Raw genomic sequence first — 23,665 nt, forward strand, 5'->3', positions numbered from 1 at the left:
ACAGCCAGCACTGGTGAGGATTTGGAGAAACTGGCACCCTCACATGCTGCTGGTGGGAGCATGAAATCAGCGCTGCCGTGCAGCCGCTGTGGGAAGCAGTGTGTCTGCTCCTCCAAAAGTTAAACACAGTTGCCACACGACCCAGCAACCCCACTCCTATGTACCTACCCCAGAGAAACTGAAACACACACCCACACAAACACCTACACACAAATGTTCACTGTGGCATTATTCATGATAGCCAAAAAGTAGAAACAAGCCAAATGTCCATCAAGTGGTGAGTGCATAAACAGAATGTGGTCTGTCCATACAATGGACTGTTACTCAGCCACAAAAAGGAATGAAGTGCATGGATGGAGCCTGAAAACACTAAGTGAAAGGAGCCAGATGCAAAGGACCACGTAGTAAATGATTCCAGTCACACGTAATGTCCAGAATGGACAAAACCATAGAGACAGAAACAAGATTAGTGGTTGCTGGGGTGGGAGAGAGGGGAGAGACTGCTAATGGGTGTTGGGTATTTTTTGTGGTGATGGCTGCACAACTTTGTGAATATGCCAAAAATCAGTGAATTGTGCACTTTAAACAGGTGAATTTCATGGTATATAAAGCTCAATAAAAATAATTTTTTAAGTGACCCTAAGGTAGGAAACAGAAAAGAGAGGACAAGAGCAGGGGTTGGCAAACTAGGGCCCCTGGGCCAAATCTGGCCTACCACCTGTTTTTGTAAATAAAGTTTTATTAGAACACGGCCACTCCATTCATTTACGCGTCACCTATGGCTGCTGTGGAGTGACAACAGCAGAGCTGAAGAGCTGCCACAGACTGCCTGGCTGGCAAAGCCTAAAATATTTACTGTCTGGACTTTCACTGTGTAAGTCTGCCAACCCCTGGCAAGGAGAGTGAACTGTGGGGCCAGGCTAGAGCTCAGATTCTGGCTCTGTGACATATTAACTACATGTCTTTTCCATGTATGTGCATGCGTGTGTGTGTAAATGCATCACTCTCCGTGTCCTAGTCATCCCATCTCCTGAACATGAAGTGAGTTTGCACAAGGAGAGTGCTCAGGATGCCCAGCAACAGGGCGGACTCCAACTTTGGTCTTCTGATTCCCATGAGCAGCTAGTGATCACCCAAGTCTTGCAGATGAGCTCCTATCACCTCACCGCACCAACCCTCTGCGACAAAGGGCAAATCCCACATTGATGCATAGGACCCTTCCCACCTTGCAGCCCATCCCCTCTCCACACTTTGGCCTCCCTTAAGGATAAGACGGCCTTCCCTGCCTGGCAAGCTCCATGCTCATGACTCAGTTCCAACACCACTTCTTCTGAGACGTGTGTCCTGACCTCTGTCCTCCACACCCATCTCAACCTTCTCAGGAGTAAGGGAAACTTTGTGGGTTAAGAGTCCCTGCCAACTGCAGGGTCTCTGCACAACTACACACTCTGATAAACAGCATCTACTTACATGTGTGTAACCATTTATTCACAGGCTACGATTCTGGGGGCAGAGGCCAGCCCTTCTCCCCTGCAGCACCCCTGGTACCTGGGCAGTGCCAGTTTGTAGAAAGTGCCCAGTAAAGTGCCCATGTTTACTGAGCACATGCACTGCTAGGCACGTTACATGCTTCTCACCAGCTCCTTCAGCTCCTGGGTAGCATCACTGCTGCAGTTGCATAGATCAGAGGACAGCATCAGCGAAGTCAAGGAGCTTATGTGACAAATGAATAAACAGAGGGAGGAGGGGTCTGGTAGGAGCCCTAGAACAGTGGTTTTGTCCCCCAGGGGACAATTGGCCATGACTGGGGACAATTTCGATTGTCGCAACTTGGGGGGTGCTACTGGCACCTAGTGGTGGGGGTCAGGGATGCTGTTAAGCATCTTACGCCCAGGACAGCCCCCACCACAAAGATCAGTCTATGTCAGCCAGTACCATCGAGGCTAAGAAACCCTGATCTAGAACATTTTTTTAAAGGGTGAGGGAGGGGGGCAGGTAGAGCTAGAGTAGTTAGAAAAGTTTTCAAAGACCAGGTGGGACTTGGTTTAGACTTGAAGTTTGGGAAGATCATCTGAAATATGTCTTTTGCCTGACTTTTATCTTCCTTAATGAGAAACTTAACCCACAAAGTTTCCCTTACTCCATTTACCAAGTGGCCAGGCTGCAGCCAGGACGGCTGGCCTACCACCGGAAGAGACCACCTGCAAGAACTCCGGCATACACGTGCCGACATTTGATGCTGGTGAAGTGAAGTGGGGAAGGACAGTGCAAGGAGCCGGTGGCACAGAGGTGCCCGCACACATGCTCTGAGGTCTGGAGCAGGAAGCCAAAGCCAGCCCTGGAAGCCCAAACAGGGAGAATGTCTCCTGCCATTCACAGCGTAGTCACCAGCCAGCCCTCCCAGCTTCTCATCACTGCCCAGAATGTTGGCTTCTCTATGACAGCTTCATCGAGGACCACCACTATATACAGGCGGAGTCTGCCTCTAGGGCCTGTTGAAGCTGAGCACACAGTCCCCACTGCAGGGGCCCCCCAAGCAAGAGGACCAGCCATGTCCCAATGCCACCAAGGGTGTGGGGACTGCTTCAGATGTGGTTTCTACCTCTTCAACATCTCCCCCAGCACCAACCTCACCTTCCTGACAGGAGCAGTCCTCTGTGGGGAACAGCAGGGCTGGACACAAGAGGAAAGTAACAGGCCATGGTCCTGGTCGGGGCAACAATCTAGCTGCCGCTGCTGAGGACGCACAGGCAGGGACATGTCCTCACCTTCAGAGTCCAGAGCCTGGATCTTCAGCTCCAGGGGTGAATCTTCCAGGTAGAGTTCACGGGTGGTGGAGACGATCTGAATGCCATGAATGAGGTCAACGATGGCGTCACAGCGCAGGACCTGGCCCGTGGCTGCAGGGACAGGGAGAGGTCAGCCCTGAGGACAGTGCCTCGAGCATACTCATGCCTCCGGGCCTCAGAGGCCACGGCACCTTACACTCTGGCAAAGGCTTCAGCAACCAACAAAATTCACCCTCAGAAGCCAAGCAACTTCCCAGCACAAGGCCCTTCTGAGTGTTAACAGGGACTTTCAGAAAGTATGGGCTTTGGAGTATTGTCATTGCCCATCTCGAGCTTTTCCAAGTTGAGCACCAGCATATGAGGCTGTGTGGAAAAAAATTCCTCTAGGAAAATGTAGTTTGGTCCAGCGTGTAACCTTTAAGTGAAATGACAAGAGCTACAGCATGAGCCGACACCCACAGGAAGATTCTGTCCTGAAGCCCTGTCCTACACTGAGATTAGGAATTTCACTGGTGTTCTCTGTTTATTTATACTGTGCTACAGAAGGGCGTGTAGACACAGATTTTTTTTACTTGCTCCATAAACAAGATATGTAAATGGCATTTACCCAGGAAATTCTCAAGTGGAAGGATAACAGAATGTGATACAAAATTATTCCAAACACTCTCCAGGCACCACATAAAAATGCTTGTGCAGTGCTAAAGTTCTGTTGCAAAGCAACACGGCCCCTTGTATCAAAAGGCTTAAAAATATTCACATGCTAAGACCTAACAAAATTGAGAATCTATCCTAGGAGGGAAATAACCTAAAAAAACCCTAAATTTCTCTGTACATAAAATATTAATTTTTATGTATAACATTGAAACAAACATCTGAAAACACTCTACGTGCCGATACAGGGGAATGCTTACAGATACACCTCCTGTTAGTAATATTATTGGGCATGAAAAATAATTCTGCCATAAAATGAAAAACTTCATATCATGGTAGGTGAGGAAAAAGCACTATAGAAAATTATTTTGCTTTCTAAGTATTTTACAATTATAATATGGCAATTAGATAGAAGGAAGGGAAAGGAGTGATCTCTTAGATTGGGACAGCTTTCTACATTTTGACTTGATACTCATTGAGAGGTATCTGGGTTACCAACAATAACTAAGGAATTGAGAAAGCCAGCCTCCCCAGAGGGAGAATGGTATGAAGCACTGGCACGAGGGGCCGGGATGGGTGTTGCATGGGCTTTGGCAGCCTCTGGGGCTGGAGGTCTGAACAGGGTGTTTCCCGCCTCTGGCCCCTCGAAGCCCTTACTGATGTCCTCTGCAAAGATGATGCTGGTCAGGCGGGCAGGCTGGGTAAGCCGGGCCTGCACCACTGCCCTCTGGGAGCACTGGTGCTCATCAGGTTCCAGCGGCTGTATGCTGGCCACCTCGGGCCGGGTCGATGACCTATGGTGAGAAGACAAGAGTTTACTCTCTGGACCTGCACTGCTTGGTCAGGCCAGAAGCAGGGCTGTGGTTCCCATTCTGCGCTCTCACACCAGCTTCCAACCCAGAGGAGAAATGGGGCCCAGCCCAGGCCGCTCCAAGGAGACCTCAACAACCTTAGGGCATGGAGCACGCTCCCCACTGAGCAACCAAACAGGAGACTGACACCTGGAAACAACGTGGTGTTTAACAGATGGCCTCTGTCCAAGACTGCCCCAAGACTGCCCTGCATGAGAAGTCATTCCGCATCAGTCAGAATGCTGCTCAGGGTGTCCAGTGAGGCAGCTCAGGTGTGCGGAGGGAATGCCACTGTCTCAGTTAACCTCCAGCCCAGGTTGGGCACACAGCAGGCTCCAGGATGCTAGCTTCCATCCCCAGAGAGGTTCTACAAACCCTGCAGGTCGCTAACTGCAATGATAACGACAGTCTCAGAGTCCTGCACACACTGAGCTGACAGTACAGCCAAGGTGGGGAGAAAGGCGGGTAAACACATCAACGCATGAAGCAGGACAAGTCTAGGAGAGACGTCCCAGGAGGACAAAGCAACAGTGTGTCAGGAGAGCTACCAGTGTTTGTGCCTCGGTTTCTCATCCATGACACAGAATAACAGCAGCACCCGGGTCCAGAGAGTCGGGAGGCACAGAAGACCCTGTGCCAAGTGCTAAGCCAGATGTGCCCTGGCCGCCACCTGCAGACGGCTGCTGGGGTCCTTTCTGGGGGGTGGCCTCGAGCCAGTGCCACGTGGAGATCTGGTGGTGAGGCGGGGAGGAGGCGGGGAGGAGCTGGTGCAAAGGCCCGAGCCGGGAAACAGCAATGTGCCACCCTCGGGGAGCTCACGGGCAATCAAGGACACAGGGGAAGGCACTGGGCAGAGCGTGCTCATCTCTCAGGGCTGCAGCAGCCAACAGAGGCATGGCACTCTGGACTTTCTCCGTCCTTCCCCCACCTTTGCTTAACCTCCCTGGAACATCGACATTCTGGGGCATTCAGAAGGAAACCTGGCATTAAAAAGCAATGGTGGGGAACACCCCCAAACAGATACCGGCAGTCCTTCCTTTCCCATGTCGTGGACAGCTATAGGCCCAAGACAGCACTGTACCATAGAAATAAGGCACAAGGCACATTTTCATTTTCTAATTGCTGTATTTAAAAGAAACAGATGAAATTAAATTTTTAGTAGACTATTTTTCAAAGCCGTTTTAGGTGAAGAGCAAAATTGAACAGAAAGCAGAGAGCTCCCACATACTCTCATCTCCCCCATGCACATCCTCCCCTACTATCAGCATCCCCCATCAGAGTGGTCCATTTGTTACAATGAATGGACCCACGCTGACATCACAATCACTCAAAGCCCACAGTTTACATGAGGGCTCACACCTGGTGTTGTAAGTTCCATGGTTTGGAAAGATGTGTAATGATACTTATCCTCCATTAGAGTATCATACAGAATAGTATCACTGCCCTAAAAGTCCTCTGTGCTCTGCCTATTCATCCCTATTTTTCAAAATCTCTATTAAAGAGCCATATTTTTTAAAAGTAACAGGTTATTTTAATAATACATGCAATTTAACACATCACAAACATTGTGATTCTAACAGATGGTACCGGCCACATTTTAAATGCTCTCAGTCACACGTTTTAGTCTATATGGGCTGCTGTAACAAAATACAGTCCTTCCTCGGTGTCTTTGGAGTATTGGTTCCAGGATCTCCCTGAGACACTAAAATCCACGATGCTCAAGTCCCTGATTAAAAAAACGGTGTAGTACTTGCATATAACCTATGCACATCCTCCCATATACTTTAAATATCTCTGCATTTCTTATAATACGTAGTACAATGTAAATGCTACGTAAATAGCTCTTATACTGTACTGTTTAGGGAATAATGACAAGAAAAAAAGTCTATATGAGTTCATTACAGATGCAAAATTTTTTTGTTCAAATTATTTTCGATCCATGGTTGGTTGAATCCATGGATACAGAATCCATAGATACAGAGGGCTGACTCTACCATAAACTGGGTGACTTATAAACAACAGAAATTTATCGCTCACAGTTCTGGACACCAGGAAGTGCAAGATCACGGTGCTAGCAGAGTTGGTGTCTGGTGAGGTCCTGCTTCCTCGTTCATAGGTGGCACCTTCTCACTGTCCTCACATGGTGGAAAGGGTGAGGCAGCTCCCGAGGCCTCTTCTATAAGGCACTAGCCCCAAACATGAGGCTCACCTTTGTGACCTAGTCACCTCCTGAAGCCTCCACCTCCTAAATCCATCACCTTGGGGGTGAGGATTTCAACACTTGAATGTGGAGGGGGACACAGATATTCAGACCACAGTTTGTGATGAGTAGCCCAGTCCCAATCCAGTTCTAAGGTCTGGCCTCCCAGTAGAGGAGCTGGCAGGCAAAGGCAAACTTAGTGCTCTTCATTCCTGGGGATCTTCGTGGACACCTAACTCTGCCAAGGGCTCTGCTTGGGAGGTGGCAGGTGCTGAGTCCTCTTATCACCTTCCCAACTCATAGAAGTAGAAAGTGGAATAGTGGTCACCAGAGGCTGGGACAGGGAGGAGAAAGGGGAGGGTGGGGGCAGGTTGGTCAGTGGTTACAAAATTACAGTAAGGTAAGAATAAGTTCTAGTGTTCCATTACGCAGTGCGGTGACTATAGTTAACAGTAATATATTGTATATTTCAAAATTGCAAGGAGAGAGGATTTTGAATGTTCTCACCACAAAGAAATGATAAATGTCTAAGGTGATGGATATGACAATTTCCCTAATTTGATTATTGCTTATTATTACATATGTCCTGAAACATCACACTGTACCCCATAAGTACGAGGGTACTTCAAAAAGTTCATGGAAAAATAGAATTAAAAGGTCATACAAATCTTTTCATGAACTTTTTGAAGTACCCTCATATTTAAAATTAAGTGTCAATTAAAAATAAACAAATTTAAATGAAAAAGAAAGACCCTGCTCTTAGCACTCAGTGCTGATAACAGCGACAGATGCAGCTTGGAGGTTGGAGAAGCTGCTCTGGAAGTCTGGTGTGCAGCCAATAAAGGAGCCTCTCCCCCTCCCCTCCACAGCCCCTGGGCATGGGACTGGGCCAGGACCCTGCATCCTCGTACATCACTGCGCTGAGCTCTGCAGCGGAGCAAAGCTATCCTCACAACAACCCTAAGCAGACTTGAAAGCACTTCATAACAAACGTTCAAGTGCCGAGAAGCGTCAGCAGCAGCCAGCCTGGTTCTGCACAGAACCCTGCCTCGTCCCCTCACCCCCACCCCGTTCCCCTGGGGTCTCTTCTCTATGCATCAGGACCTCACCACAACCATCTGCCAGAGGGTTTGAGGCCGTTGAGGCTGGTATTTCCGTCACCAGCCCAAGTGTCCCTTTCAGTCTTCTGACTTCCGTCTGAGGCATTGTGACCCAGGTGCCTTGGGTGAACCTTGAGGAGGCACAAAAGCACCACAGAATCCAGCCATTATGTGTCCTTGGGCCTCAGTGTCCTCGTCTGTAAGACAATACCACCACCCACCTGGACTTCCTCACAGCGAGTGTGGGATACTGTGTGAAAAAGCACACCAGAGCATTTGCTGGGGGACTGCACAGGGAAAGGTACGCACCAAACACAAAACAGAGGCTGCGGGGTGGGGGTGGCAGTAAAGGGAATTCACTTTTATCTGTACGGTTATATTTCTTTTAAAAAAACACTGGAAACAAACATAACATTGTTACGCATGGCTAATTCTGATGGTAGGAACATGGGTATCCACTACACTATTCTTTGTGGTTTTTTCTGTGTTATTCTAACTTCTAAATAAAAGTATCTCCCCCCAACAATGGACGTGACTTAGAGAACTACTGCGATGCCCTCATCTCACAAATAAGTAAAAAAAAAAAAAAAAAAAAAAAAAGCTCAGGAGGAAGAGGGGACTGGTTTAAGCCCACACCAAAGGCCAGGCCAGGCCATAGGCGTTCCAAGCCCAAATATGGCCAAGTTCTGCCATCTGAGTCACCCCTGGACTCACAGCAGTGCCCTGACTTCACTGGATTGTCTCTGTGTCTCAGCTCTCTAGGACAAGCCTTAGAAAAAGCCCCTGGAGATGCAGGCTGGCTCTTTCCCTGGGCTGGGAATGGAAAAGCTGGTCACACATGTGCAATTCAGGAATGGTCCTGCTTCCAGGATCTGGAGAGAGAAGAATCACCTTCCACACGAAGGGAGGGTGGATCAGTCTTCACAGACACAGTGGTTAATCGCACCGAGCCAGGCAGAGAGAGATGGGCAGTGCGGGAGGAGACAAGAAAGGACATGGCGGCAGGCACATCTCATTTCTGCAGAGCTCTGAGATACCGAAGACAATTTTTTGATTAAAATATAAAAGTATTGCTGGCAGAGTGTGAGGGTTAATTTTATGTGTAGACCTGGCTGAGTCACAGGGCGACAAATATTTGGTCAAACATTATTCTGGGCATTTCTGTGAGGGTGGTTCTAGATGAGATTAGCATTTAAATCAGTGGACTGGCCCTCCCCTATGAGGCTGGGCCTTATCCCATCAGTTGAGGGCCTCAGTAGAACAAAAAAGGCTGAGCAAGAGAGAATCTGTACCCTGCACCTGACAGTCTTCAGCCGGGACATCAGTGTCCTCCTGCCTTCAGACTGCAATTAAACCATTGGGTCTCCTAGGATTCAAGCTGACTGCAGATGTTGGGACCTGTCAGGGCCTGTTGGGACCTTCCACAATCATGTGAGCCAATGCCTGACTATATATCTCTCTAATGTGTGTATGTATACACACACACATATACACAGAGTCAGCCCTCTGTATCCATAGGTTCTACACCCATGGATTCAACCAACAGTGGATTGAAAATATTTGAAAATAAGTTGCATCTGTACTGAACATGTACAGACTTTTTTCTTGTCATTATTCCCTAAATAATACAATATAATAACTATTAACATAGCATTTACATTGTATTATTACAAGTAATCTAGAGATGATTTAAAATGTATGGGAGAATGTGCATAAGTTACACGCAAACACACCATGTTATATCAGGGATTTGAGCATCCTCAGATTTTGTGTTTGTGGGAGGTCCTAGAACCAATGCCCCATGGATACCAAGGGACAACTGTGCGTGTTTGTCTGTGTGTATAAAAATACATAAGGATGAGATTATACATATGAGAGAGAGATATATAAATATATACATCCTATTGGTTCTGTTTCTCCCCAAAACCCTGACTAGTCAGGGAGAGTGTAGGAAATGAGGAAGGGGCCCACCATGTGTCAAGCCCAGAACTAAATACTCATATGCTCCAGCAGCCCTATGTGGGAAAACCAAACTGAGGTTCAGAGACATGAAGTAATTTTCCCAAAGCTGTAACCAGCAGCGCCAGCGATCACAGCTAGGTCTGGGCAACACCAGAACAGACAGTTCTCCTGCTACAGGTACATTTTCCCCAGGGTATGATACACGCACCATCAGACAGGAGTTTAGATGATGTACAGATGGACTATTTTTTAATTGGCTCATTGTGTATTTTAATTATTACATAGTCATTATAAAGTGTTTTAGGAAAAACGAATACATCAAACTCATGTAACTTAGAGAATGTAAATGTTAATATTGAAGATAATGTCAATGTTTTAAAAAGTGAATCATTTTGAAGGAAATATTAAGTAAATTCTAGTATAGACAGGATATTAAAAAGGCAACATTTTGATGGTAGCATGAAGTGACTGCAGTTTGGGAAACAGCGTTTCCCATGACACCTTGGGGAGTCGTGGGTTGAGGGAGGGAGAGAAACTGAGCCTTCCCATTCCAGCCATGCCTTCTCTCTGACGCTGAGTCTTCTAAGCTGCTACTTTCCAATGCTTCTGGAAAAACAAGGGCAGGGCAACTTCTGGAGTCATTATCAGGAGCTCTAAAAAGCAGACAATCCTCTCTGCTTTGGTAGGACCCACACGAGGAACAGAGGAACTGTTGAATGTGCACATGGTCACCACAGCTACCACAGGCCCTGACCCCTCGGGGCTCAGGGCTGCACTTGGCCCGTGCAGCAGCTCGTCCCATACTCATGACGGAGCCCAGGGACGCAGGGCTCAGGGACAGATGGGCACTAACCAGCAGAGGCAGCAGGGTCTGCACTAAAGCCAACCCCACTAGCTCCAACAGCCCAATTCATTCGATTCAGCATCACATTCTGCCGAAGAAACAGAGCCTGGCTCCTATGGCTTTTCTGCTGAAGAGCCTTCCCCTTTCTGCCCAGTTAAAATCAACTGCCACTCCTCAAAATGGACACTTGCTCCTCCCACTGGCACATGTGTAAAGGACTTGAGCATCCACGGATTCTGTGATCCACAGGGGTCCTGGATCCAATCCCTTGTGGATACCGAGGGATGACTGTACATCATTCTTCACTGCCTCTCAGCTGGTGGTCAGCACGTCTGCTCCACCCTCCCACTCTCTAACGCCCCCCAAGGCACATGCAACAGGACTCACAGTCGGGAGTGGGGCATCTGTCTTTCCCCAGGACCCTGGTGAGGTGCAGTAAGCGGCACCCGGTGATGGTGACATGGCCTCTCAGTTCTCCCATCTGCTGATACTTGCTGGAAGGTAAAGTTATAACATAGAAGGGTGCTGCCCCGCACCAGTTGTGTGATCGGGGGTAAAAGGTTTAACTCCCCAGGGCTTCCACGTCCTTATCTGCAAAATGGGAATAAAAATAGTACCTACTGCAAGGGGTTGGGGTGATTACATAATAAGTATAAAGCTCTCAAATTTAGGAAAAAGGAAGGGGCTCCCAAATGAGGGGTTCATGGTCCTGCAATATCTGGCATGATTCTGACCACAAGAACTTTGCTTTTTAAGGAAGGGAGAAAATGTGGGTCCTTCCCTATTATGATTAGTCATGCTTGAACGTGTCCATCCTCCTCACTGAATGAAGCCTGGCCCTGATCCCCCAGCATCGGGATCTTCTCACAGGCCTCCCCACCACCCAATCACAGACATCCTCAGAGTCATGAGCAAAGATTCAGGCCCAGGACGGGCTGCTGGTCCCATCATGTGGCTGGCAAGACCCTGAACCATCTGATGTCAAGTCTAACCTCTGCTCAGAAGCCCCTCCTTCCTCCCAGCTTTCCCGCCTCCCTCCTCTGCTGCTGCTGCTGCCAGCTCTACACGTGCCTTCTCTCCACGTTCACCCTGCCCAATCTTCACAGCACACGGCCAGTGGCAACTCTTCCACAGACCTATCCCGATTCTCCTCACCCACGCCCTCCTCTCAGCTCCCACCACTGGTCCTCCTGGCGGTCGCTGATATATTCACTGGATCCATATTTACTGGGTTATTTGTGATGTTCCAGGTACCAGTCTAGGTGCCTGGGATATAGCAAAGTACAAAATACACATTAATCTCTACCTTCGTGGAGCTTATTAGCAGGAGGAGAACAAAAATAAACAAAATGAGTGAGTGAACACAGGCTCTTAGACAACAGGAGCTAAGAAAAAATAAAAAGCAGGGAAGGGGAAAGTTACAGTGTTTAGCAGGATGGTCAGAGGAGCATCACTGAGGGGGTAACATGCAGGCAGAGACTTAAGGAGAGGCAGGCGTGGGCTCTCTATCATGAATGGGTGGTGAATGTTCCTCATCTACTGAGACAACTGTGTGGCTTTTCTTCTTCTGTGCATAAAGTGAGTTACACTGACTTTAAAAAAAATATTAAGCCAACCTTGCATTCCTGGGATATACCCTATTTGGTCTTGATACATTATTCTTGTCATATTTATCTAGATTTAATTTGCTAATATTTTGTTAAGGAATTTTGTTCTTTTGGTCTGTGGTTTTCTTTTCCTTGTACCATTTTTGTCTAGTTTGCAGTGTACTGTTGGCCTCATATAAAATGACTTGGGAAATGGTCGTTCCTTCTTTCTCTCCTGAGAGTATGTAACGGACTTTTACCATTTCTTCCTTAAATGTTTCATAGAATTACAAGTGAGGCCATCTGTGCTTGCAGTGCTCTTTATGAGGTTTTTAGTTACAAACTTAATTTTACCAAATGTACCAAGTGGAACAGAAGGCACTGAGGCCTACGTGCCTTTCCAAGTGTTTTCAGAACCATCCCCAAAGTTCCAAACAGCAAGCAGGTCAGCTGTACCCACCTGACAGCTGGGGAGACTGAGTTTGGTGGCTGTCACACAGCCACGCTGGCTCACCACCGGCACCTGCCTCCTTTCCTACTGATACCCTCCGCAATCACACCAGCTCTCCTGCAAGCCAGGGTCCAAACGTATGCCCTCCCCACCCCATCCCCACCCCCCAAATGGCTCAGTGAATAGGGAATCAGAGCAAATGCTGGCACGTGAATATCACTCCTACAGGGGACAGGTGTGGGGTTTTGGCTGCCAGCCTCTACCCACCTTTCAGTAACAGCATCCAACATTTCTGTGGGTACCTGCCTGCTATGGTTTGAAAGTATGTCCCCTCCCACCAAAATCCACATGTTGAAATCCTAATCTCCAAAGTGATGGTACTAGGAGGTGGGCTTCAGGATGTGATTAGGTCATGAGGGCAGAACCCTCATGAATAGGCTTAGTGCCCTTTCAAAAGAGACCCCAGAGAGCTTTCTCATCTCTTTGCACCATGTGATAATGGTCTGCAACCCAGAAGAGGGCCCTCACCAGAAAGAACTTAACCATGCTGGCACCAATCTTAGACGTCCAGCCTCCAGAACCATGAAAAATAAATTTCTGTTGTTTACAAGCCACTCAGTCTATGGGACTTTGTTAAAGCAGCCTGAACAGACTAAGACCACTTCTTCCCGACTCAGTCCATGAGGTGCCAGGGTGCTCACACTGCCTCTGGACACTGGAGGCATGCACCCAGGGCCTGGCCAATCAGAGCTATGTGTTCCCTTGGCCACAGAGCATGCATCCCAGCCAGGTCCAGTCACAACAGGTGCTGTGGCTTACGCCCCACTAGATCTGAATCTGGGAAGCTGTAGGGCTCAGACTGTTATTTTGCTACCCCAGGGAAGTACGTGGCCAAAGCCAAGACACAGGAGTGAGGAACCAAGTCCTGGTGACATCACATCAGTTGTGCAATACAGAAGACTGATATAAATTCTGCCTGGATGTTTCCCCTTCATGAGCCAAAACAACATTCCTTTGTTTTATTTAAACCATTTGGGTTTCCTGTCACATATAATTGAAAGAGTCTGGATAGATGAAATCCCCTAGGCTGAATTCCTTAAGGCTATTTTATTCAGACCACTGGTACTGTACTTTAAAACAACAGCAGCAACTTTCATTTATTAAATGCTTATTACGTGTCAAGCACAGAGTGTAACACATCACAGATATTTCATTTGCCTCCCGACAATCCTATGAAAACCCCCATCAGATACATGGGGAAACCTTAGCCATGGATGTGAGGGCCCTGCCTGAGGCCACATCTCTAGGAAAGGACCTCTGTGCAGTCTGCTCCGTACCCCCGGTCAGGACACTGTCCTGCTCCCTTGTGCTGCTGTGCAGAGTTAAAAACAATACTAAAGGCCTCCCTGCCCTAGCTGCAGCTGCCCACAGGAGGGTCTAGGCTGCCAGGTCCTAGCAGAAGATGGCCTTAACCTCCACTGGAATCAGCCCCCACCTCCAACGGATCCTCAATCCTGCTTTTTAAACATGTCATTGATTTTTTAAAACCCTATTGAAGGAAAGTGGGTAAACCGACCATTAGCAAAGAAGGGTTGGCACATTTCCTCAAGCATCCAAGGATGGAGTGCAGTCCCAGAGTCACGACCTGGTTCTCAACAGGGCTCCACTCTTAACTGGCTGTGAGGCTGCTGGTCTCAGGCTCAATTGTAGAGTGGGGAGTCATTCCTACCAAAGGGGGTTTTTGTTTTTGTTTGTTATAGGATTAAGTGGAGAACCATATGCAAATGGATTAGCAGAAAAACTGATTCTGCTACTTTGGTCCCTTCTGTCCCCTCTTCCCCCTAACACACACTAGAAGCCCCTGCCTCTGGACCTGCGTGCTCTCACCACCCACTGCATGCATGCAAATGCACACACATACACATACATGAATGCACACACACACACACACACACACACAATCACTGGAAGTCCCTGCCTCTGGACCTGCAGTTTCTGGCTGGCGGGGGCAGCTGCCTGGACACCAGTACTTTCCAACAGCTCTGTCCCACCATTCGGCACCTCTCTGTCGGCCACTTGCTTGAGTCCAGTCACGTACAGGTACTATTTGTATCCTTTTATTTTTTTTCTTTTAAATTGATCCTTCTTTGCTGAAAAAGCACTTTATGCTGATGTAAATAGTAAACTCATCTTGTGTGCCATACATCCAGATGAATCAAGACAGTGTTGCTAGGCTCTGGGGTGCTGTTGCCTGCAACAGCTCTGAGCCCATCTCCCTGCTCTTCTGGAAGACAGGCAGATGTTAAAAAGTGTTCACGAAAGTAGCATGGCGGTTACCAGGGGCTGAGGGAGGAGGAACACTCATAGTGTTCAATGGTGCAGAGTTTCAGTTTTACAAGATGAAACCGTTCTGGAGCTGGATGGTGTTGCTGGCTGCACAACAGTATGAATGTACTTAATGCACTGAACTCTACCCCCAAAAATGGTTAAGATGGTAAACTTCATGTCATATATATATTTTATCACAATTTAAAATAAAAGAAAAAAATGTAAACATATTGGCACTAGAAGAAAACATTTATTTTGAGGACATCTAAAAGACTGACTGACAGTGAATTTTGATTCTTTCTTACTCCCATTGTCACACAAGACCCCAGTGTGCCAGCACTCTGGGAGCCACCCTTCGAGGGGGCTGCTTCCAACTCTTCACCACACAGTGACAGGAGGTGGGCAGGGGGACCCAGGGACCCAGAGACCCAGAAGGGTCAGGGTGGAAAGCAATAGTGAAAAAAAAAGAGAAGTGAAAGTTGAGGAAAAAACAGGGTGTTGGGGGGAGAAGTGGGGGTTGGATAATGACACAGCCCACCCTCCATCCATCTGCAGGGTCTGGCCCCTCACAGTGCACAGAGGCAGGGCCTCCGGAGCGGAAGCCACCTCATGCGTGGGGCTGCTGCAGCCTGGGCAGAGCAGGGGACCTACAAAGGAAGCAGTTGGAAAAACACCTGGGTTCCAGGTCAACCCAAGTCCACAGCCGCTTCTGTCAGCTCCCTCCTGCGGGTCTGGTGGGGGAAGCTGAGTAAGGCTCCCTCCAGCCCTGCAGGAGCCACAGCTGTCAGCAGCCCTAAAGGGCCCAGGGTGCATCAGAGAGAGCAAGGCCCGGAGAACCAGGCCCAGTCTAACCCCACCCAATGCCTGACCTGCAACCCCTTCCTGTCTCCTAACCACAGCCTACAAGCTCCCACAGGGCCCGCCCCGCCAACCTCTCCACCCTCACCTCCTGACCGCCTTGCCCTTGCCAACGCACCTCTTCTGTGCTTGAGTTTGACTCCACAGAGGTGTCTTGTGACCACCCTACCCAGAGGCACATTCCGTCTCCTGCAGCCCTCTTTCAGCACGCTGTTCTGTTTCCCGCACAGACTTATTCCTATATCAAATGTGTCCAGTGGTTTCATTTTGGCTAAGTATTTAACTCCGACAATCAACTGTTTGCAAGTTCCATGTAAAAAGGGCATCACCTGCTCCTCCACTACCACGTCCTCAGGACCTGGAATAGTGCCTGGCTCATAGCAAGAGTCACAGATATTTGTCACCTACTAAGTGACTCTCCAGCCCTCATCTGTGAATGTGTGGTGTCTGCAGAGCTTATCCTGCAGGGCATTGGAACAGGATGGTCTTTGCTGTGTGCACTCTCCTGGGCCCTGCAGGAACTCTGGAATCACACCCCACCCTCTAACTGCCAGGAATGAGGCCAGATAGGACCCCCAGATGAGAACACACTCGACCAAAGGCTATGATTCTAAGAGCCTGGCAGAAGGGAGGAAGAGAGATTGGATCTGGGGGTGTAAGGACGAGTGCCGCACACAAATGGAGCAGGAAGGGGGAAAACACTCTAGACCAAGGAACCAGAAGTGCGGTCTAGGGTCAGAGAAGGCCACATGAACAGGGTGCAGAAGGGGCAAATTGAAGGGCCTCCACTTGAATTAAAACTCACTTTTTTTTAGGTTTCCATTTTGTAAATTTTTAATTTTAATTTTGGGCCAGTTTCCCTCAGGCCCTATTTCCTCCAGCTTCTAGCACACGAATTGCCTCTCTCCTGAAGGCTTGGAGTCCCTGAGCCCAGCAGAAGGCAGCTGGGCTGGATAATGCTCTAGCGTGGCTCAGCATGCGGAGGGGTCTCCAGAAGAGCCAGAGGAATCCTTTCACCTCACCTTTTCTCCCTCAGCTTCACTCTACATAGGGCTGCAAGATGACTCCCTGCTGGCTCCTCCTGCTGGGGCAGGCAGAGGGACCAGGGATATCCACATCCAAGGGTGGTACTGGCCTCTGACCTCCCACTGTCACCAGTCAGCAGAGACAGAGGGATTGTGGGGTCCTTCATGCCCACTGATTCCCCAAGGGTCATTTGAGCTGCCTGAGTTACAGCACACTCCAAGGAAAAGTTCCCCAGTGTGGGGGCCCACGCCCTTACAGAAAGGGCTCCCACTTACTTACTGCCTGAGAACCTTTAGACCCGTGGCTGAGAAGTTCACCAGGCCATATGAGAGAGGGCACACCTTGGGTCAGGACCAGGCCTGGCAAACACATCAGGCAGCTCCAAGGTGCCCTGGGGAGACTTTCAGGACAGGAAAGGAGGAGAAGTCTGAGCACAGTTCAGCATAGTGGGTGCTGTGAATGATGTGTCCGGGTGCTCTTTACCAGGCAGGTCCACACACCACGCCCGGCAAAGGGAGTGCTGTAGCTCATAATTTAAAACAGGGAGCTTCACTCAGAGGCCTGGGAGGCTGCCACAGGGAAGCCCGTGGGTAAAAAAGCTCAAAAGCCTTTTTCTCCCCTCCCCTTAAAGCAGGACAACCTGCAGTGCAATTCAACTCTACAGGGCCATGTGGATCAGCCCAAGGCTAGACTTATCTGAGACCACATCCTTGCTCACCTCCCCCTTCTCTATCCTGCTTCTCAGCAGAGCACCTTCTCAAAAAACTACATGCAACAGAATCATGTCTCAGGCTCTGCTTCTGGGAAACCAATCTAAGCCACTCACTCTCTCCAACACAGGGCAGCCCACTGAAGAATCCCAGAATCCACGTGCAGGGAAAAAAACAAATGGATAACGCAACATCTACCCAGCTCAGCCACAGAAAACCTAGGAAGATTATGAAGCAGCGTAGAAAAATCCTCAGACTTTAGTAATAGCTGGTGGCTGGCAGAGAAGGTAGTTACCAAGTACCCCAAAGACCAGGTTTGAGGCACTGTAAGAAAGAAGCTGTGAGGGGAAAAATAAGTGGCTAAGTAAACCAAAACGGTGACAGTGATTGTACTACAGTCGAAGAACGATGGTATGATTTCATTTTTCTCTATTCTCCCAGTTTTCTACGTAATGTCATTGTGCATATAAAAAATACCTTTAAAAAGAGCTAATGAAATACGAGTATATTTTATGATGCACTTTCAATAATGTAAAATATCTAAAAAGAATCAAAACTTGTCACACAACCAGCAATATCTGCTAGGTGCAATTGGAGGGATTCAATTATAATCTGGCAAATTAGCCAGAGGCTGTAGGTGAGGGGACCAGTAGGGTGGGACACGGGGGCCTCATGGTGGCTCTTGCTCCAGCTCCATCTCTACCACTACTCTACAACACTTCACAGAGACCAGTTCCTTCTCTGAGGCTCAGACTTTCCAGGCTGAAATGCGGGCAGTTTAGACTAAATGACCTCTAAGGTACCCCTGGCCCTAAAATTGTCCAATCTTGATGCTAAAAAACCAAGAAACAGGAAAAGTAAACTTGAAGCCACTGGCTCAGGCATGCAGCGATCTCAGTAAACTTGGAGCTTGACAGCAAGTTCAAAGAGTGATTCAAGATTCCCATAGGGTCCAAAAGAATTTTAATTTTCTTTGTTCTTCAACTGAGAGACTTAACAATGAACCTGTTGGATGAAGAAGTTATTTTCCTTCCAGGTTTAGATGACTGCAGATATATAGCTAGTCACATGCCAACTCTCCAGATCGAAATTTTTCAGAACTAAAGCAATAGATGACTACACTTAGGAATGCACTACTAAAAATGAAATTTCAATGCTTGATTTGACAGACTAATTCTCTGTAAAGTTAAAGGGAAATCACAACCACCAAACACCTCTGAGGAGACGTTTAAAATAAGCAGTCACACGTTTACAATAAAAACTACGTTTGCAATAAAAACTACGTTTGCAATAAAAACTAAGGATGAGACACTATAAAAGGTTATAAAATACTTGGCACTTCTCTGATGCATCAGAGACTAGGAATGTCTTTTCCCTTCCTCCTACCAAGTAAATTAAAATCCGCCAACATCCATCAGCTCCTCTCAGAAAAGAAAATGCAGTGAGGGAGAAAAGAAAAGGGTTGTTATTTTAGAAAAAAGAAAGCACAGCTACAGAATCTCAGAGGAAGTAGCATACAAATGCATCCAAAGGGATTCACTCGAAGCCAGCTGTGTTTTAATAACCATCTTCCTTCTTTCTCGCCCAAATATCAAAAAAAGAGACAATTTCTACCAGGGAATGAATAACTTAACAGCGGATATTCCCACACAAGACAAGGGCCTAGACGGGAATATGGCCTAAAGCCCAAACTCAGCCTCTTATATCAAGCCAGAATAAAGAGCCTCCCGCACACAGGGCACCAACTCCCAAGTGCGATGGGCTGACGCGGCAGGTCCCTGCTTTTGGAGGCGGACTTTCAAGAACTAAACACATGGAAGTAGTGCGAGCAGCAGCAACGCTAGTCTGAGCTCTGGGCACCACACCTGCACGCGCACGGACTAATACTCAAGCAGACTCAAGCATTTCCAGCCTTGGGAACGAAGGGAGCGGCAATTAAAGGGAAAGGGGTGGGGCAGGGTTCTACCTTCTTTTCATCTCTAGCAAGGCTGGCACCGAGGCCCAGCGCAGCCCCCGTCCTCCTGGTAGGAGCTCCACTCCTGCCGCCTGCAAAGTGGCAGGGCTGGACGACATCACCCCGCCCAGTCGGGACCCAGCCAGGCGTCCGCGGAGGGGGTGGAGGGTGGCAGCGAGGACAGCGGCTTCTGGTTTCTATAGATGCTGGGGTTCCACAGCTCACACACGCACATTACGGAGGATTCCCGAGTTCCCCAAGAAGCCCAGAGGAAAAGTGTTGAAAAGTGCCTGAGTGTGGGCCTCAAGGGCGACCCCCCTCTGCCGGCAACCTCGGGAGAGCCACCAACCACTTCTCCGCCTCCCAGTCCTCATCTGGAGAAGGGATCCCTAGGGTTTCCTCTGAAAAACTTCAGCAAAGGCTGCGTCCCTCCCGAGGGCGCCGAAGAGATATAAGCCGTTTCCACGGACGCCTTCCACGCTCCTCCGTAAAGCCAGTCCCCGCACCAGGCCGGAGCCACGGAGAAGCCCCCGGCGCCGGACGAACCCGAGACGCCCGGGCCTCCACGCGGGCTCTGCGGGACTGCGGGCTCTGCAAGGCCCCGGCCCGCCTCCCCGCGGCGTTCCTATACCCGCACGAGTCCTCGGGCCCTTCCCGGGTCAGGCCGACCCCGGGGCCCTCCTCCCGCACGACAGCTCCCCCCGCTACCCACGCACACAGGTCAAGGCCGGGCCCGCTCTCCTCCCGCCCCGGCGGCGTGGAGGCCAGCGGCGCCATGCGCAGGGGCGGGACCCCGCGCGCACGCCGCCGGGGCGCTACGGCGCTGCGGCCGCCGGGCGAGCGCGCCGCGCACCTGCCTCCCCGCCGCTCCGGCGCCATCCAGGCCCGCAGGCCGCGCGCGCCCGCAGGCTCGGCGGTCAGGCCCAGCTGGCTTCCCACGGCCCGTTCCCCGCGCGCGCCCCTCCCGCGCCCACCCCGGCCCCCGCGCGCGCCTCACCAGCGGTAGCAGCCCTCTGAGGCCTCCAGCGTGAAGTTCACGCGCGTGGCCCGCGTGAAGGGCAGCAGCACTTTGGGGATGTTGAGCTTGGCCGCCGCGGCGGCGGGGCCCAATGCCAGCAGCACCGAGAGCGCGAGCAGCGGCGGCCGCCCCCAGCCCCGCGCCGCCATCCTCGCTGTGCTTTGCCCCCGGCGACCCGGCGCCCGCGCGCTTCCCCGCGCCCTCCGTCCACGCCCGCGCGCGCCGGCAGCAGGTGATGAGCGCGGGGGGCGGGGCGAGGGCCGCCGCCGCAGGCCACTTCCTGGGCCCGGCTGCCGGAGCGCGGGAACCAAGGGGGCCGAGCTCTCGACCACGCCACCCGGCCCCTGCCTCCTGCGCGCCCCCGTGCGGGTGGGGATGGGACGAGGCGCGCGGCCTGCCGGCCGGCGTGGTGACTGGGGGTTGGGGGTTGGGGAGGGGAGAAGGGATGCGGCGTGCGCCCGCGTGGGGAAAGGCTGAGGCCCCTCGACCACGCGGGAAGCCCTGCTCAGTTTTCCGGCCTCCACGCTCGTCCCCTCTGGTTTTAGACACTTCTCCAGGACTGGACGCGAATGGGGAACCTTCCAGCCATGTTGAATTCCTCTGGCGGTAGAGCACAGTGAGCAACCCTGCGCTCAGATGGGGAGACCAGTCAACATGCAAAAGGACACGCACCCCAGGACATCTAGGATGTGTAGTGCTGGCGCGTGTCTCATCCTAGGCCATGCTTCGCAGAAGAGGGACCTGAGGCTCTGCAAGAGGAAGCGACTTGCTAAAGCACTGAGGGCCTGGGACTTCCTCTCTCTAAAACCTCCTCACAACCTTGCCAGTGAGGCATTATCATCCCTATTTCTTCAGGAGGAAACTGGTTGGTTGGCTCCAAGATCACTCAGCCAGCAGGGCAGCGCTGGGGGCTTTCTGAACCCTAGGCCCTGCTCTGTGTGCTGCAGCCACTGTCGCCACTGTCTTCCGGAAGCCGTAGGGGGTTACCCAAAGGGCAGATTAAGGCGTCAACACTGCCAGAGCGCACCCTATCTTCCCCTCCTCCCCACCATCTGCAAGGGAAAGTTCAGTGTCGCTGCATTCATCTGTATGCATCTTAAACTCAGTCTACATTTTGTGCTCTCTGGTTTGTAGATGTCTTCATCGTGACTTGCATGAAGGAGTGGGGTCCCCGTGCACCATGTGTCTCTCAGTGTCTCTAAAATATTCATCTGGTCTTGGCAGGAAAGGTCCAGCCTAGTGGGAAGTCAGGAAAGGGGTCGTGTGAGAGTGCACAGGCCCAGCTTGTGCAAGAGGTGCCGGAAGTGTGTGTGACTTGTAGCCGGGAGGGCACACGTTGATCCCACCTATAACAAGGAAGGGGGTGGGTCCTTGTGGGGGTGGAAATGGTCTATATCTTGATTGTAGCAATGTCAGTTCACTGGTTGTAATACTGTTTTATAGTTTTGCAAGATGTTACCACTGGGGGAAACTGGGTGAAGGATACATGGGATCTCTCGGTATTATTTCTTACAACTGCATGTGAATCTATAATTATCTTTAAAAAAAAAAAAAAAGGGTTAATTCCACAAATAAAAACATACAGACAAGCCTAACAAGACACATCTGAGTGGACACAACTTGATTACCAGTGTGCTTGATTTAAGGCAATCAGGACATTTTTCCAGCAGAAAACTATGGATGGAAAACATCAAAATGATAGGTAAACATTTTCCCCATTTGAGATTTCCCCCTTTTATTTTGTCTTTGAACTCATCCCCCTAACCCCTTTTTAGTTGCCTATGAACCTAGTAAGGGATGGCATCTGGGGCCCAGCCAGGAGGTCCATGGGTGCAGGGCCACCCCCACCTTCTCTGTGTGGTCTATTTGGGCCCCCTTCTCTGGGTGTCAGTACTTCATCTGTGATAGAGGGAAGCAGCAGTGGCAGTGGCCTAAGAAGACCATTCTGTCCCAGGCACAGAGACCCCCAGTTTGTGTGAGATGGTTGTCTACCTAATAAGATTTCTGTTATTTCGTATCACCCTATGTTTTTTTTTTTTTTACAACCATATTGTTATTTCCTATTTGTCTTTAAATCAAAGAGTTTACATTTATTTAAGAAACAAAATTTGTTGCTTCTGTAAATAGAGCGATATCTGTTGTAAAATAGAAATAGCCATAAAATAAATACAGTGAAACAAAGGGCATGACTTCAAGTTACCGGTAGATAGTATTTCCTGCTAAAGCCTCAGAGCCCATGGCCTGCTCTCGGGACCTTGAGTGGAAAGGTGACCAAGCCCGTGACAGTGTCCAAGACACAACCACACTCATCTCCTTTCTCCTTAAGCGTAGAAAGGCTGAGATAAATTTTTCCTAGTGCAATGTCATATTAGCACCTATCCACCATCTTTTTGTAACAACAGTAATTTTTAAAAATCATTTTACAATGCCGAACCTCAAACAGTCACAATAGTAAACAGAATAGTATATGGAAGCCCCTTGCCTGTCCAGTCCTGTGGCCACAATCCACAGCCAATTCTGCTTCTTCTGCAGTCAGCCCTGCCTGTATCATATTGAAACAAATCCAAGATCTCCTAGCATTTCATATGTATTTCAGTGTGTATCTCTAGAAGATAAGGACTCTTTTATATATATAATGTAACCCCAATACTATTATTGCACCTAAAAAATAAATAATTCCTTAGTCATAAAATATCGTCAAAGTTCAAATTCTCAACTGTCCCATAAATGCCATACTTTTTTACAGTTTGTGTTTTAAGAATTGAGATCCAAGTAAGGTTCACACATTGCAATTGGTAGAAATGTCTTCTAAGTCTCTTTCAACCTATAGGTTCCTTCTCCATCTCTTTTTCCCCCGACAATTTATGTGTTGCCCCTTTTATCTTTGAAGCAGCTGTTTGCATTTTAGAACACGTCCAAGCCAAGTCCTGCCTCCCCTAGGGCCACACATGTTGGCCCCAGCATGTAGCAGGGCATATCACACATGGGCACTGCTGCAACGTTAGTGGTTGTTTCCTCACTTTGTGAGTCTGCCCCCAGGTTTTGGTCATGGTCCCTGGAAATTTAGGAAAGGGGTACCCACCATGGCTCTTCAGCACCGTCTCTGAGCTGGAAATCATGGCTCTGGGGAAAATACAAAGAAGGAATAAGACAGGAGCATTGAAGTGGCTTCCTCCTTTACAAAGTGCATTCCAAAACCTCATTATGTTTGAGATAATGGCACCATTTAATTATAGAAATGGCTGCTTTTTATCAATGCCCAGACATGCTGTCTGCTCATGAGATCTGTTTTCTGTGTGTGCTCACTCTCACTCAGGATGGTGTTCTCACACCTGCC

At 49.4% G+C, this 23,665-nt stretch overlaps 1 protein-coding gene across 1 annotated transcript in view; it reads right to left on the reverse strand.

The window, feature by feature from the left end:
- NUP210 (nucleoporin 210) overlaps nucleotides 1–20,480 on the reverse strand; it is a 111,244-nt gene extending 90,764 nt beyond the window's left edge. The window contains exons 1-3 of the mRNA XM_063113907.1: nucleotides 20,308–20,480; nucleotides 4,098–4,234; nucleotides 2,769–2,900 (exon numbers count right to left, since the gene is read on the reverse strand). Of these exons, the coding sequence (XP_062969977.1) occupies nucleotides 2,769–2,900; nucleotides 4,098–4,234; nucleotides 20,308–20,477 (439 nt within the window). The 5' untranslated portion in view covers nucleotides 20,478–20,480. The remainder of the gene's footprint in view (nucleotides 1–2,768; nucleotides 2,901–4,097; nucleotides 4,235–20,307) is intronic.
- Between the last annotated feature and the right edge of the window lie 3,185 nt (nucleotides 20,481–23,665).

This window comes from Cynocephalus volans, chromosome 11, assembly GCF_027409185.1.
Source record: "Cynocephalus volans isolate mCynVol1 chromosome 11, mCynVol1.pri, whole genome shotgun sequence".
Taxonomy (NCBI): domain Eukaryota; kingdom Metazoa; phylum Chordata; class Mammalia; order Dermoptera; family Cynocephalidae; genus Cynocephalus; species Cynocephalus volans.